Source organism: Orbicella faveolata, unplaced genomic scaffold (assembly GCF_042242905.1).
Source record: "Orbicella faveolata isolate gen_17 unplaced genomic scaffold, um_ofav_v1 contig_13, whole genome shotgun sequence".
Taxonomy (NCBI): domain Eukaryota; kingdom Metazoa; phylum Cnidaria; class Anthozoa; order Scleractinia; family Merulinidae; genus Orbicella; species Orbicella faveolata.
Window position 1 is genome coordinate 12456296 of NW_028301540.1, and position 17157 is coordinate 12473452.

General features: G+C 39.5%; 1 protein-coding gene across 1 annotated transcript; it reads right to left on the bottom strand.

The window, feature by feature from the left end:
- Positions 1–13631: 13631 nt before the first annotated feature.
- On the bottom strand, positions 13632–16249 carry LOC110064820 (uncharacterized). Its single transcript, XM_089285789.1, has one exon. The coding sequence runs from the start codon at positions 15967–15969 to the stop codon at positions 14245–14247; it is 1725 nt and encodes a 574-aa protein (XP_089141915.1). The 5' UTR covers positions 15970–16249; the 3' UTR covers positions 13632–14244.
- Between the last annotated feature and the right edge of the window lie 908 nt (positions 16250–17157).

A 17157-nucleotide genomic window follows, 5' to 3' on the forward strand; every position in this document is an offset into this window, starting at 1 on the left:
TGAGGACAGACGCATAAAAAACTGACGTCAATTTATTAAATTGAGTCTGCCTAACACTGTCGTGAGTTCGTCAGTAGCATTTCTTCAGTTCTGTTGTTATTAATTCTTTTTAAAGAACTTTAGAAACTTGTCGAGGAGATCTATTTAAAGCAAAGCTGAAAAATGTATTTGTTATAGTTATTGCCATTAACGGAATCACTTTCAATTCTAGCGGCGTTGAATACACTATTCGTTGTTGTAGGCACCACTAAAATCGAAGAAAACTGATTGTGGTTATAACGTATTTTGAGTAAGGAGTTGCGAGGGAACGCTCTTCATTTGCAATGTTACGGCAAATTACTTCCATGCGATAAATGATGCCACTCTCAACGGTGTGCACAACGCCATACTCACAAAATATGTTCTTTACTGAACCGCCAGTAAGCTGAATCGATATTAGCGAAAGCTCGATGTGGAATAATCTCCAACTGATTAGCAATCAGAAATCTAGGAGATAAGAGAAAAGTAGAATTCCTTCACCTTATTTATCCTAAAGGAGGTGAATGGGTAGGGGCTCGCTGTGCCCCTAGGGATCTCTTGAATATCATTTGAAGGGGTATAATGAACCCAACCCTATGATTGTTTACATAAGTGATAAGCTCGTGCTAATCATGGCGTAATGGGTCGAAACGACGACAAGCATTTCAAAATGTCCACCATTTGGGACGATGCTTAGTGAACGCTAGGATTCTGTGTTCTACTTAATGAGGAAATAGCAAATTTTTCAAGAATAGACAACCATTTTTCTTCCCTATAGCTGGGTCTATGACCAGCCAAATGTGACCACTTATTAAGTCAAGGAATAAAGAATACATAGAGGCTTGAAATTCTAGTGGTTCTTGCAAATGTCTCGTTAGATATAAAGGTTATCTTGTTACTGCTCAAAGACCTGACAATGTTAATTGGCACTTATTTTTCTTGAAAGACCACGGACGTTATATTTATGAAGAAATTTCAAATATATACACATATTCAAGCAACATATTCACTGGAGATAAAGTACAAGCCACAAAATAAAATAAGGCCAAAAGAACTGTTTTGAAATAATAGAATTCCCCGATATAAATAAGCTCTTGACATGAGGACACGAGGACACGACGATACGATGACACGACGACACGACGAAACGAGGACACGAGGACACAACGACACGACGACACGAAGACGCGAGGATACCAGGACACGAGGAAACGCGAATTTAGCAAGCAATCGTGACTACAATCTAGGTGCTATTATAAGGATTTGTATGGGTATAAACAAGGTGCTGTTGCTCCTAAACGAACATGGGGACCCCTCATTTTTATTTCCAAATTTAAGTTCCTATAATATAAACAATCAACAGGCAAAGTTTCACAAAATTCTCAGTGCAGGTTCTATTTCACTGGAATGACCTTAAAACAGTCTTAAAGAGGATTGCAATACAGTGTAAATAATCTTGGTACAAAGTTTTTGTCTACTTGCTACTCGAACTTCGAATCCTGGTGGACTCCTTCTTAAATCTCAACCTTACATGGCATTGGTCTGAAAATTGGTGTTGCGGCTATTTCAAACATGCTCTTTCCAGTTCTGATATGCATCAACTGTAGCTAAAAGTTTAGAGATCATCGGTGACGTGACCAACTGTTGCATAAGGCCTATTGCAGTCTTCTCAAAAAAGGGCCAGAACAGAACATCATCTACACCCACACTCGTCCCACCACCACTCGTCCCGCTGCCCTCAGAAAGTCAGCTGGGCTGATAAGATAAAAAAAAAACAACACTCCTCTTCCACCAACCACCAACCGCAACAGCAAAAACAAAAATACCAGCAACAACAGTTGACGGAGGCACAGAATGGTGTGCTGTACTGTTTAAATCAATTAATCTGAAATTATTCGAAACTGGTCATTCTCTAAAATGGTAGCTACGCTTTACAATTTTTAAGATTTAGCATTTTTAGTGGAAAACTACGATAGATAAAGCGTTTTGAAAGGCGAATTTGGAGGGAAGTTCAAACATAGAAACGTAACTTACAGCCATTCTAATGACCCCAATGATGAAAATACACCGTCAGGAAGATATGAGAAGCTATTGGAAGACAAATTCCTGTGCAGATATACCATTATTACCGGAACGTTTCAAAATGAATATAATCGACTTAGAACAAGGTCTTGTTCATTTTTGGTTTATCGATAAGTTGATGAGGACTGTTTTCCTCTCCTAAGTACTTGTAAGAATAATATTTCAGCAATTTGTAATACATAAATAACGTGAATTTTGGGGGGACAATTCAAGTAATTTTCTCTGGTAAAGACGAAGATTTGGGCTTAGAGATTCAACTGAGAATAGCGAACAATCGGAATGGAAAGAGTGACGAAGCTTTCACAGATAGAGTTATTTTGAGGAGTAATCGAAGTAAATTGTAATGATCACTGACGTGCGGTTCTTACACACTGTCGCCTAGTCAGTCCCTAAACTCTCCCCTCCCCGCTAACTCGCACGCGCATGTTAAAGGAGAGCCAGTCAGAGTATGAAGTTGACGCGTGCACTAGCGATTTTTCATGGGTAAAGAGAAAAGGGGGCAGAGGCAAAGCCCTTTCGTTCTGATAAGATACATAATAGGGTTTACTTGCATCTGCCTTCTTAGATCTCCACACTTTTTTCTTGATGCGTGAGAAATGATATTAAAATAGAAAAAAAAGTCTTATTTTCTGCAGATCTGTTCGAGAGCTTCGGGTAAAGGTCTTTATACTTACAGAAAATAAAGGCTTTCAAAGTTAGCAAACACTCCGTCAGGTAGAATTTTAATATCGTTTGACGACAGACGTCTGTTAATGTACAAATACGCAATATAATAAGTAATAATACACATGAAAAAATTACTCGATGCTGATTGGCTAAGAGCAGTGCAGTTCAAGTGTAACACCAGTGCAAAAAGTGTAACATCAGTGCAAAAAGTGTAACACCAGTGCAAATTACACATCGAAATTCTGGATTATGATTGACTGTAAGAAAATAGCAACTTTTCTAAGAAAATTATATCATGTAAAATGATGATGAAAATTTTTTGCTGAAACTTTGAAAAAAGTTTTCTCGAATGAGAAAAAATGGCTTCGAGAAAGATCTTCCGGCACTTCCTCCGCGCGAATTTTTACATGTTTATATTATTAATAAGTAATCATACGGTTTTTCTCGTTCAATTTGGAGTTAATTTGCACTTGTGAGTTTTTCAAAAAGCTGAAATTGCACTCGCCGAAGCGGCTCGTGCAATTTCAGCTTTTTGAAAAACTCACTCGTGCAAATTAATTCCAAATTGAACCCGAAACCGTATGATTACCTATACTAAAACAGTGGCAACTAATGGTTTCAGCTGGGAAAAAAGATTGGTGAACTCTTTATATAGTACAGTTTTAATTTCATTTCAGGGAAATTTACTCAAAAAATACGTAATGTAAAAAAAAGTGAAAATAATATTAATTAACCTTTTGGGCTGAGTCTCGTTGTCCTTTCTCTTTTTTTTTTTTTTTTTTTTTTCCTACATTATAATGTAGAAACACTACAAACTTTCTTTTACTGTTTTAAAAATCCTCTCTCTGTAATTCCTTCCATTTGCCCTTCTGTAGGGGAAATGTAAGGAAATTCTCACTCCGTTTTCAAGCCCCCAAATTGTTTAATTCTCTTAGCACAAAAATTCAGAATCCCTCTGGTATTGATGTGTTCTCCTCTAAACTTAAGTCAGTTCTCTTGGTATAAGTATATTTTCCTTCTCTTAGTGTGCTTAATTTGTGCGTGCTTTTGTGGCTTTTTTCTCTTCCTTTGCTTCTGCGCATTTGCGCATTTAGCTTTGCTTAACTATTTTTTTTATCCTAAATTCTGATCATTTTATGTGCCGATGAGAGCATTTTTATTCTTTTGTCTCAAGGTACCTCTTAACATAAGAGTTATTGACTTCCCTGGGCTTCCCTGCCTTATTCAATGATATTTTGTAAATATATTTATAAATGACAAAAATAAAACAAGCAAACAATAAGTAATTATAAAACCACATTCCCTGGAGCTAGCGCGCTTTTGAAATATAACATTGAAGTACCTTTTGAAATATAATATTTATTAGTATACACTGCTGCACAATGTTCTGTTTCACTTACAGATATTCCAATTTTGTTAGATCTAGTAAACACTGTGTCAGGTAGAGCTTTAATAGCGTTTGATTCCAAATATCTGCGAGGTACATATGACTGTGAGTGGGTAGGTACTGGTGCATTTGAGACTTATCCCAAGTTTTCATTATGAGTATAAAGCCTTACAAAGGTCCTGCTGGAGTCCTGCTTGCAAAACAAAATCTACGGACGCAGCGTAGCTTGGTGGTTAAGGGCGTTGGGTTTGTGATCCAGAGGTCCTCCTCCATGACACTAGATGGATTTGTGTTTGGTGGTCCCAGATTCAACTCCTCCACGCTTTGTAAATAGCCAACTAGTCAACCTCCCACCAGTTGGGACTTTTAACAGGTTCCTATTCAATTTACAATATTTGTTTGCTTGTTTCAGTGTCCTCAACTACAACAATACTGCTAAACACTTCGACATTTGAATTTATTTTTATGGTCGGCTGTAATAATCATGTTCCGCGGCATTTCTTCTCATAAAAAAGTGTTTTGCTTTATTTAATCATTAGAATTCGTTAATAACATGAAACATACCAAGGACACAGGCAGAGCAACAATACAAACGGCAACTTCTAAACCGCCGCGCATGAGCTACGCTATAGATGTCGGAATATTTTCCCTTTCTTCGTTACTCACAGCCATCTTAAGTTTGTCAGTGTTCTGAATGCTCCTGCTGGAAGACTTGTAATGTTGTTTGAAGGCAAATCTCTGTGTTATAATGTGTAATGATTAAATAATTTCTCAATATAAATATTGTTGACTAAACATTAAAAGTTACGACTCTGCCTCATCATCATGCGCACTACGAGGTCACATGAGAAAGCGCCAGCCACCCAGGTGTCAGTGTACTTGCCGTTTTTCCCCGAGTCGTCAAAAGAAACGAGGTACAACACGTAAACAGAACTTTAGTTCTGAATAACTGTAATTGTTATACATTGAACTCGCTATCTCTTTTCTAATTTGCCGAAAGCGTACAGTGAATTTTCGAAATAAGTGCCTGTGAAGTCATCTAGCTGCAGATTATACAATTATCATGTCAAGGACACTCAACGTTACGGGTAGTCATGTCATGTATGACCGCGGTGCATGATTTCTAAGGGTAATCATGTCAAGTTCGCGCGCTTGTGTGCGCGTCAGTGAAGAAGCAAAAACATGACTTCCATTTTTTTTCGTTCAATATATAATAAATATTGTAGTGTATAATATAAAACGTAGTGTTGGTAGAAACACGAAAGTCAAACTGTTCAAGACGCTGGTGGAGCCAGTACTATTGTATGGGTGCGAAGCCTGGAAACAACAACAACAACAACAGCAGAAGAGAAGAGACTGGATAGATTCTGATTCAGGAGCCTGAGGAACATCCTAAGAACATGGTGGCCACAACGAATTAGAAACGAGAGCACATCTGAATAAACAGTCGTGAATAAGAACAGTGTTGAGATTCGAAGGAGGAGATGGAGCTAGACTAGAGATGTGCTCAGAATGGAGATAATGATATCTTGTTTCGTTCAGTGTGCGTTTGTAGAGAGAAAATGCGAGGTCATGTAATACGCTGTACACGATTTAGTTTTGTGTTAAGCTAGGTTCAAGCTCAGTCACTGTGCTAAGTTGAAGTTACTTTTAAAGTTTCCTTCTTGCAATTTTTTTTTGTGTGCTATCAATAGCCCCTTTCACGATATTTGCATTACAATGCATTTCAATGTAGATGCCAGGCAAATTCTGGCTGAAACTACAAAGTTATAATTTTTATTCGGAAACTTTTGAATAGAAAGGACTTTCTATATCCCTAAGATGGCTTTTAGGAAGTTTGTTTTCTTTGCTATGTATAATGAATTCGATCTCAGGTCATTTCGGCAGATTTCTTTTTCGCACAGTATTTCCCGAATTCGGACCTGACGCCAATTCAATAGCGTCTACAAAATGTTCCTTAAAACACTTTTACTTACAACTTTTCCGTTACCCTTGAAGCGCATTTCACGGCTGCTGTTATACTCCGGCAAAAAAGCACATTTTTCCAATAAAGTTGCAACACTTTATAATACAGACGCCTTCCATAAAAACACTCTTGGAGCCCACAATCTAAATGAAAAATAGAAAAAACTAGGGGATAAACGTTACAGTTCTCGTACTCATTCTCGCAGAAGCAAAGAGAGTGGTCAGTAGAGGTGACACAGCCAGCCAGTCATCCTGTCTCGGTAAGTAATTCATTCAGTCAGTCAGTCAGTCAGTCAGTCAGCCTATCTGTCCGCCAGTCCGCCATTCAGCCAGTCGGCCAGTCGGCCAGTCGGCCGGTCGGCCTGTCGACCAATCGGCCAATCGGCCAATCGGCCAATTGGCCAGTCCGCCAGTCCACCAGTCCGCTAATCAGCTAGTCCGCCAATCAACCAGTCGGCCAGTCAGTCAGTTAGTCAGACAGTCAGTCTCAATTAGTGAGTCAGTCAATCATTCGTCAGTTAGTCAGTCAGTCGGTCGGTCGGTTAGTCTGTCCCACGATCCGTCGGTCCGTCCGCGGCTGGCTGGCTGGTAGTCAGTCATAGTCAGTCTGTCTTTCTGGACTTTTGGTCGTTTTACGACTAATAGTTAAACCCACTTAGACCCTCATACAAAGACGCGTAATTCTTAAATGGGAAACCTGAGGAAAAATGTTCTGTGTTTGCCCGTTATCCTTACAGTTTGGTTCAAACTGCTTCGAGTATTTAATTGTGAACAACGTTATCTAAACAACAGAATTCATGAACAATAATGAAATGATGAAACTACTACCTGCAAAAATAACTGTCACTTCCGCCTTGTCGGTTCCATACTTATTCGTGCCCACGCATGTGTAGTTTCCTTGTTTGTACACTTGTATCTTCGCGTAAATGTCTGTTGTGTTCACCAACACTGTTGAGTTCCACCTTATTGCTGTGTAGATAGGGCGTGTTCCATGGAATGAACATGAAATGCTGTAACCTGGCAACGCCTTTATAACTGCTGGTATCTGAACTTGGGGTGACTCTATTTTAAGAACAATTTAAAACAGATTAAAGACGGATTATAGAAATATCCTGGAAAATCCTGGAATTTTTGGTTGAATGGAAAGCGCCCCTGATGTTACACGCGACAAACACCCAGGTGACCAGGTTTAAACCCCTCATATAAAATTCACCATCTTTATTCATATAAGGAGATACAGCGCCGTATTCACCTTGTGAATACGAAGAGTTAAGCTCATCGCACACGAGCAAGAATAGCCAGAGAATTAATTTCATGGAGAAAAATAATTTTCCGTCCATAATTTCGATGTGGAATACTCCACCCTGCAAGTAAAACAATTTAGTATTAAACATAGGTAATCACACATTGTTTCGAGTGGAATTCAATAAATCTTAGGAAGGGCCCGGGTTATCTTCGGAAGTGTTCAGAAAAGGTGTTTTTACCTTCGGCTATTTTCGGACGTTTTTGACCGCCTTTAAAATACCTCGGATGATCATTGCCAGTCCTAAAGTTTCTTCGTACTAAGCTCGAAATGTTCGTTGTAATTTGCACTCGTTTTACAACTTTGCACTCGTGTTATATTTACACGTTTTTCGCTGATGTCAACTTTTAATTCCCCTTTTCTTGCCTACCAGAATCAAGTGATATTTTTAAAGTGTATAATAAATTAATTTAAACTTAAGCATTTAACAAAGAATTTGAAAATAACCACACTGCTAGGTTGCTTAAAGTCGAACAGATGCGAAGGTTCTCAGTTTTGTAATCCATCAGCTGCATGACTTTAACCTTAGTATGCCAGCGTTAGCAGCATTATCTTCAGCTGCCTTTTAAAATATTTTTTCCAGCCCATTTAATCGCAATTACCTTAGGTCTCTATAGTCATGATTTTATATCCGAATCATTGCATATCAAGCCAAATAAAGTGAAACAACTTTCTGGAAGAATTGAAGCAAAGGGCTACTTTTTGCTTTAGTTCTGGACTTAAAAAAAGTGCTACAAAATATTTAAAAAACAGTCAGAACTCCATATTCAGGTTCAAACAAATTAAGTGCAGCTTTTGACTACCCGCTGGCGAACGAGTGTTTAAAAAAATAGGCCCTACCTCTAACAGAGCTTCGAAATATGGTCGATTATGCTTTGTTTTCAAGAACTTGATTTGTCCTTAATTTTTCAATGAATTCCAGATGCATCCTTTTGTCTATGGTTGGCTATGATAACAAAGAGCAGTCTGGTATTTTTAAACGCCAGTGGTATAAAATGCTCCCTTTTTTATACAATCGTTTACAGCACACTCAGTAACTTGGGGGTCGAGAGTACAGTTATATACTGTAGCGGCAAAGTCCATTATTGGTATACACTGGAGGGATGTTCAATTGCCTTGCATATTGTAAACATACCACAAGCCACCAAATGAGGTTGTTCTGGGAAGATTATATGTGTGGGTTAGCAGTTGACTGATAAACGAAGAATGCAAATGCCGTTTGCTACAAACGGGAGAACTCTGACAGACTTCACATCTGTTTCGTCACTAACAATAAAGCGATCAAACATGTATCTTTTCTTTTCGACATGGGACGTTTATAGACGAGGACTACTTAATTTTCCTTCTTTTTTGACAAAGAAGGGACTTTAATTAGAAGATCGAATTATGTTTTTACTTTTCATTCCGTGAAATCAGCCTCAGAAAACTGACAGAAATCAAACTCCAAAATCCACAGCAAGAAAGTGACATCAAAGGTCATGAATTGTTCAATGAATGCACACTTTTATAAGTTCAAGATCGAAAGCAAAGCAACAATTTCACTCCATTCAACAATTCCTTTTTTTTCTAAAAAGTAAAATGTAGTATGTGCAGAAATTTATCTGCTTTTATGTCCCTATATTTATTTAATAAAAGAATAAATTTTTTTTAAAAACTACGTACCTCAAAGATATTAACATTTGTGAACAGCCCCACGTTATCCTTGGTGATTTCAGTTTCAAATGTTCGTCTGTTCTCTTTTTCTTCATCAGACCGTTCGCAGGCCGAGGCTTCTTGATTTCCTAGTGTATGAGAAACATGTCTCTTGTTGGAGTTTCGAATTATGATGTGCTTTCAATATAATTCACTAAAAATTAATATTCTAAAATTCACGAGTGAAGTAACATAGAGCCTCAACCAAAAAAAATAATAATAAGACGAAGTAGCAAATTTTTATGTTCATGAAGTTTAAGAGCGTTTAAGAGAGTAGTATCTAAGTATTCCGATATCGTTATGGTGCTAGTCAAGAAGACTAAATAAGAAAAAGAAAGGTTTACTGTTACTCCAAAGATATCGAAAGCCCCCCGCCTTCCTCAGACTTCCTTCAACTTGAATCCATCTTAAGACATCCCAGCTGCAAGGTTTTTAATCAATCGGATTTACAAACCTTTCCTTGTGGTTTCAGGTAATGTTCAGCCATATGGTATCTGTTTTAGCGCTAATAGTATAGTCAGTGTGGTTTATTTCTTTCAAAATATTTATTAAAAGAATAAAAAACAATATTTTCGCTGCAGATCTTTTACAATTCCTGCGATGTCGAAATAATATGGTTGTGAACGTCTTTCAGTATTTTAATTTATAGACCGGAGAAGTACAACAAGCAAAGATATTGATGGTGCTTCCTTTATGTAGCGAAATAAAGAAACTTTTGTTCAACAGGCTGGGAAATCTAAAGTCACCGACTAAGAAGGTGATTTACTACACATGGGTCTAACCAAGGTAAAAAATACAACTCAGTCCCTTTTCTGGCAAACAAAATGATATTAGAACCTCAAGAAGAATTGAATAAATTGCTGAGGGGAGAGCAAAGTGTAATTACTTTTTCTTTTTCAAGACACACACGACGACAGAATTTAGAAATGTCTGTTAGACATTTCTAAAGCGAAAAACGCCACTGGCTTTAACCTGTGTGAGATGCTCTTCTTCAATAGCAGGTTTTTGGTTTACGTTTTATATTGATGAGTTGCGCGTCTAACACCTATCTGTATCTGGTTTGACCACAAAATCTAGGAACACTTGCTAGCTGGAGCCCATTGTTGTTTGCAGGATAATTCAGATATCTTTCAAAGCCGTGTCTGAATTCAGGCAAGGTTGATTTACTGTGTGCGTCCCCGTGCTTCGGCCTAATGCCGGTCATGTTTTCAAGCGGTGTTTTACAGCTTTCTCGGAGCACCAGGTTGAAACTGAACACGTGCGGCTTAAAAAAATTGATTTCTGTTATTTTAAATTCGCTATTTGGTAAAACAACTGAGAACTGAGGCTAGAAGAAAAATGTTAGAATTGCAAGCTTATATTTGTGCACGATGCAGTCGCTCAGTACATAGTTACATGGTCTCCTTCTTTAAAAATAGCTAAAAAAGCAATATTTTCCCCGCTCATCGTTCACGGCTGCTGCAGCCCTGTGGATATTGAAATGATGTGGTTGCCAAGTACGTCTTTATTTCTATAGACTAGAGGGGTAAACAAGCAAAGATGGCATGGAATTCTTTGATTGGTGCAAATTTAACGACAGCAAGTTTACGAAACCAGTCGTACTTTCAGGAGTTTTAAGCGCAAAAAATTCTCCCTGCACGGCTGGCGACCCCATCTACTGGTGGAGTAAAGAAAGCCGACCTATTTAGACAAGGTTAGGGACCGTTCATTTTTTATGAGGGAGGGGGGGCTGGTGGGATTTGGGAAGCACCATTTAAAAATCGCATGACCCCCCCTCAGCTTACCAATTTTTTCACATGGCCCCCCCCCCCCCTTATAGCGGTCATTTTTTGGGATGACCCCCCCCCAAAAAAAAATTGAACAAACAATATTTAGATTTCAACTTTTTTAATATTTCTCTATTATCCCCCTACTTCACGTTATTGTGCTCACTATGAAGACAATATTTACAATCTCTATTGGACAGAGAGCTGTTGTTTAAAAAACAAATCAAAAGAAAGAGAAGTCAATTTCGGATCTCCTAGTTATGGCTCGCCCTGAGCGTGTGGCATTTGGCCTCTCATTGGCATCTTCCTCATCTGAATTGATGAATGCAAGAATGACGTCACTTGAGTCATCTTCTCCCCCAGAGTCAATGGCATCACTGTCATACTCATCATTGTCACTTTCATCCGTTTCACTGCTGTCAGCACTTGCCCTGTTGTCATTTTGTGTCAATGTCCTGGCATTTCTCAGTGTTGGTTGGCCAGCTCTGAGAGGACTCTTCTGCTGCAAGCATGAATGTCTTACAATTGCCTTTACTTTCTCACTCTTGCTGCTTTTCAAATGCTGCTTCAGCCCGTGGTGGTTTGAGTACTTGTTTAGTTCTGGAACACGTAGCTTTTTAAGCTTGGTTAGACCTTCGCACAACTCAGTCCAAGGATAATCCTCCTCCCTACTTAACTTTGCCTTTTCTTCTGCTGTCTTTTTCCTTTTAAATTCAAGCACTTCAAGATGCTGAAGATAATCCACCACAAACTTCGATTTGAGAATAAACTTATCTGCAAATAGAGCAACGCTCTCTGGGTCAGATAAAACCAGCCTGCCACTTCCATGCTCTTTCTTCTTTATATTGTTAATCCAAAGAGCGCATTACTACATGAGCATCATGAAAGAGGCTCATTCCAAAATGCGCAATAATGGCGAAAGCGACGAGTCGTTTAAGAAAAGGTTTACAGCTGAACGATCCAGGCAGTTTGACATCTTACAAGCAAAAGAAGCAATTTTTCTAGGTGCGGATGGCTGTTCAGAAAGGGCGAGTGAGTTTTCCATGCAAGGGTACCAGTTGAAGCCCAGTGATGGAAGAAAACTGAACTTCTCCATCAAAGAGCACAGAGCAATGGTGGAAAAGTTGAATGCCACGATTCCACACTCTTTCAGTCCAATGGGTTTGCTTTAAAGCAGGGCGAAGAATTTGCCCACAGTTTTAATGTAAAACAGATCAAATGTGCAGAAGCTAAGTTGACGAAGGTCACGCAGGACATGGAAGCACTAGAAAATAAGAAGAGCAATTATAACAGCATATTCAAAGGCATACTCAAACAGCACATCAACAAAAGGAGAAGGAAAAAAGAAAACCGCAGAAAGTCAAATGAAAGAAAGGGGAAGCGGACTGAAAACAACGTCCAACGAGTTTATGGAATCTGTGTTGGAAACCCGCTAGGAAATGATCTTCCACAATGCCTTGTGTACCCTCCTAGAACGGCCGTCCCGGAAGAGTGTCTTAAAGTTGAGGATGTTGCCACGTCGATATTTAGAAGAGATGGGCCATACATCGCCCAGCTCTTGGAAGGGAATTATTTCACCAATGCTGCAAGAAGCAGAATCACCACCAACCTTGAGCGGGAAGTCAGAGATTATGTTTACACCTTCATGTACCCTGAAGAGTACACTCTGACGGAAAGCATTGCTGCTTCTTGCAGCATTGGTGAAAGAGACTCCCATAGCAGCACAAGTGGCGACGAAGAACTCGACGACAGCGGAGATGAAGATGAGTGCCGGTGAAAGTTGCATTCGAAAATAACAGTGTTAAATACTTCTTTTCAGTAGCTACAAATGCTTTTTGTCGCCAAACGTTTTTTTAAAGCAGAAGCAAAGTTTGTAATAAATTTGTATCCTGCCCTCTATGTTTATTCTATAGCAATTTTTTTGATATTCAAACATTATGCCATTTTAAAGTTTTACTAAAATATTTCACGTGACCCCCCCTTTTCCCTTATTTTTTTGGGATGGCCCCCCCTCGAAAGCCATTTTTTTCGCATGGTCCCCCCCCCCCAAATCCCACCAGCCCCCCCTACCTTATAAAAAATGAACGGTCCCTTATCTAAGCACGGACTGTTCATTCAGCTATAGAAAAGGTCAGCATAACTTATTCTCTGATAACGTGATCCCTCTAAGGGTTTGATTAAATATATTGTCCTTTACTTATAAGTTCAAACTAAAAGCTTTGCAAACGGTGAGAGTAAATAAACACATACAGAAATTAAAGATTCTTTTTTACCTGTAATTATATGTTATTTTCGATATAAGCCATGCACGTCGTGAAGCTACATAGAAGAAACGGATTCGCACGAACATTATGCTTTCTTTTTTCCTAAGTTCCTTTTTCTTTCGTTCCTTCCATGCCATGCCGCTCTGTTTACTTGATGGCAGTTCTTAAACTTGTCAAAATGGACTGCCGGTCACGATTAATGATCTGAAAACCTTTGGGCGGCAGTCGACCTAAAAAAAGATCTAAGTGTCACAAACCATGGTTTCCCTCTCTGAGCCCAGCATAAACCAAGCGTTATACTTTCGATCTACAAAGCTCTCTGGATCGCTTGGCAGTTCTTAATCGACAAAACGTAGTTTTGAGTGGATGGGTTCCTTCGCTTCCTTAAATTTATCAAAAATATCGAAATGCCGGTCATTTAATGTTTTGAAGACCTTGACCACCCACCGGCCATTTAGCCACAGCGAAAAGAAAATAACACCAACAAATGAACATAACCACTACATGTATTTATAAACCAAATAGCATGTCACAGAATTGTCGTTTTAAAATGGACCGGAAATGGCTCAAAGTCACCCAAGTATCTTGATGAAAAATGTGCGTGACCTGTTCGAGCTATTTGAACTGAAACGCTGATTCCTGGAAGAACGGGAAGTTTCACGAAGATTGTGCAAAAGATACAGTCATTTTTTCATGAACTAGTCTACAAAAGTCTACCTATAACGGGACAATAACCTGAGATTCAAAAGAGACACTTTCCAGGTTAATTACTTAGAAACTCTGTTGGTCTACAAAACGACAGAAAAGGAACACCACTTATGAACGAGTGTCCACCGTGTAGATGTCGTAACAATTGAGCCTCTCGAACTCTTGCTTGGACTCGTGTGGCTCAGTCAATAAAAATTAATTGGCAGAAGAAAGAACTTATAGCACATTTTAATGGGCGAATTTGGGACCAAAACAACAGGAGTAATTGACAAGTCAATCCTGAAGAAATAACCGAACTTAATGTACGTTACATTGCGTTTTGCCTTGCATACATGTAATTTCAGCTTAGGCTAATTCATCAGCGAAAACGTCTTCTTCGTCACTAGCGACTCCCTAAAAAAACATTTCGCTACTGTGGCGAAATTTACCCCACGGCAAGACATGTACTTTAGATGTCCCATTTTCATCAGTGCAAGCCAACCCAATGCGACGATCAAACACTGATATCCCTTGAATCTTGTTTGCGTGAACATCGAAATCGTACATATACTGACCCTTATTGGTGTATATTAACACTTTTCCATCGGCAGCGACTACAACACAATCAGTTGATCGGTTAAATGCAATCTTAGAACATCGGAAAGATGTTGCAAGTTGAAAATGGAAAAGGTGTTTGCCATCTTCACTAAACACTTGGACACAGGCCCCATCTCTGTCTAATACCATGACACGGTTATCATTACCAGCCGAGATGTCCAATGCATCCTTCAAAATTCTTTCTCCAAACGTCCGAACAAACTGTCCATCAGGCTCAAACACGGCCACTTCTGTTCCCGACTGCTTAATCTCACTACCCAACACCAGCACGTTGTTGTTGTCGCCAACTGTGAGAGAGTGGTATTGTGCTTGCTCCCTCAAGGTCCTCAGGGTCCTCAAGGGAAAGTAACTCAAATGCTCGCTTGAGTTCTTTTCATAACAATAGACCCAAGCACATTTGAATTCTATTTGGTCTAACTCAAATAGATCCGATATCGGATAACGGGGTAAAAGTTTCATAAGTACATAGATGCGGTCGCTGTTGTCTGTGCTTACATCATGTACAATCACGTCCCATGGCGGGGCTTCAAGAAAATACATGTTTCGACCGGTGTTATCAAACACCGATACTCCCTCCTGCCGGTCTGCAACGATGAACTCTCCTTCGCTGTTTGAAGCAACACACACTGGAGCTTTCAGCCTCCCCTGACCAAAAGTCCATTGAACTGGGTCCCAATAGTGTCCCACACCCAGTTTCCGTAGACTTTCCCTCACCCTGGGGTCGTGTAATACGTAAACGTTTTCCCCTCTGAAGTCTACACAAGGCCAAATTGAGATTATGTCACGGTTGACGTCTCCGCACACCATTAGCGTGACATCGTAAATAACGCGATTTAAGCGATAGACAGTAACAATAATTTCACTGCGTACAGCCTTACTAAACCGAGCCCAGAAGCCTTTCTTGAACTCGACGGCAAAACTGCCCTGAACTGCAGGCATGGAATGAAGCTCTTCAAGGCACAGTCTACATGCTGTTAGGGCGTCCTGCGGATAGTCAACTCTCTCTAGTATTGTCGCCGCAACACGAATAACCATTGCTTGAATGCGATCAGACGTGCTTAGAGCCTCATTGTTGAAGGCTTCTGTAGCTTTCAAACATGCTATCTTGAATTCTTCTTTAGAATTCGTCAGTAACCTTTTGTCATCATCGTCCAAGTCAGTGAGTGTCAACTTTTTGAAACCCTCGGCCAACGAAACCGTTTTTCCTGCAGCTGCAGTTGCTTTTGAGCGCAAGCCGAAGTCTAGATTCTTTGTTGAACCGTGGTTGCTTCTTTCTGCCTTGTCGAGCAGCTCAAAAAGGCACCCAACACCTCTCCTGAAGTAGCTGATACTAGTTAAAAGATCTCTTCTTGCCAGCCCGTCCAATTTGGATTTGATGTCGTCTATTTCGCGTACGATCAGCTCTCGAATTCTCTCATCTGTCACATCGCCATCTTTCAGCTTCTCTGCTGCCTTATCTCTGCCTTTGTTCACAAGTAAGCCGATAGTGGCTTTAAACACGGCGCTAACAATCGAGGACATGATCGACAGTTAAAGACTTACTCCGAAGTGACTTGGAGGAAGCGTGCTAGGCTTTATATGACTAACAACATTACAACGAGTGCGCCTCTGCACGTAGTCTAGTGACGTCAGCAGCTATAAACAGTCCAGAGTGCGTGAAGGATTCGTAAAACGCAAAAGATGTCCAAAGAACGTTTCATTTTTAAACTCTTGCGAACTTTTGCGAGCGCGCGTATCATACCACATAAAGAAATGGGCCATATTTTCATGTTTGAGTGGTAAAAGAGAGGTTTAGACACTAACTTCGATATCGGTTAGAAATGATTATATTATACACGCAAGAAAAATGTTATGGAATGCGGAGTATATATAGGGGTCAACTGCGTAATTGACTGTTTGTAAATATTGCTTAATAACATGCAGAGAATGATATTCGATTAACACAGTATAGTCTGCGGGCAGGCTCTTTGCGGGGAAACAAAAAAAGAATGGAAAAGGGATCAAGAGGTACGTTCAGGGGAGACATCAGGTAATATCTCGATGTCATCACAAAACTGCATGTCGTTAGCAATTCCTGCCTGGTGAATTAAAGTTCTCCAACGCTTAAAGCAAATATGCGCACGTGCACAAAGATGGTTTGGACCAAATCAAACATCCGACTTACAAGGACTGTAGCCGATCAATAATTTGTCGTTGTTCTGCTTGTAAATAAATTTGATTTAATCCGTGTCCGGTCCAGCGTGGATGAATTGGTATTCACTGGTAGTCATCTCAGACTTCAGAAATTCCGTCAACTGTACCTTAAGTACTTCTAACTCGAAACAAATTCAAAAACCCTCATTTGTTATTACCAAATTGAAGAAAGCATTTTGAAATACAATATCTTGCCAAGTTTCAAACATGCAGTTGTGGGACGGGGTTTAACACCACTTTGGCCTTTCTAAAATCTAAGGTGGATCAAAAATTGCTACCACAAATTTTCCTAATCTTTGTTATAAATTAGATTTTTACGTGCCGATTGCAATCTGCCGATGACAAAATGAGTTCACCTTACATATTTTTGAGCTATCAGCACTTAAAAAAAAATAAGGGTGTTTCAGCAAGTATGTTCATCGCATTTGCTCCATGGCATAATTGCTTGGTCAACTGAAAACGAATGGTAGTAATGACCTATTGATCAAAGTAGACGTGGTGAAAAATGCTGGAAAC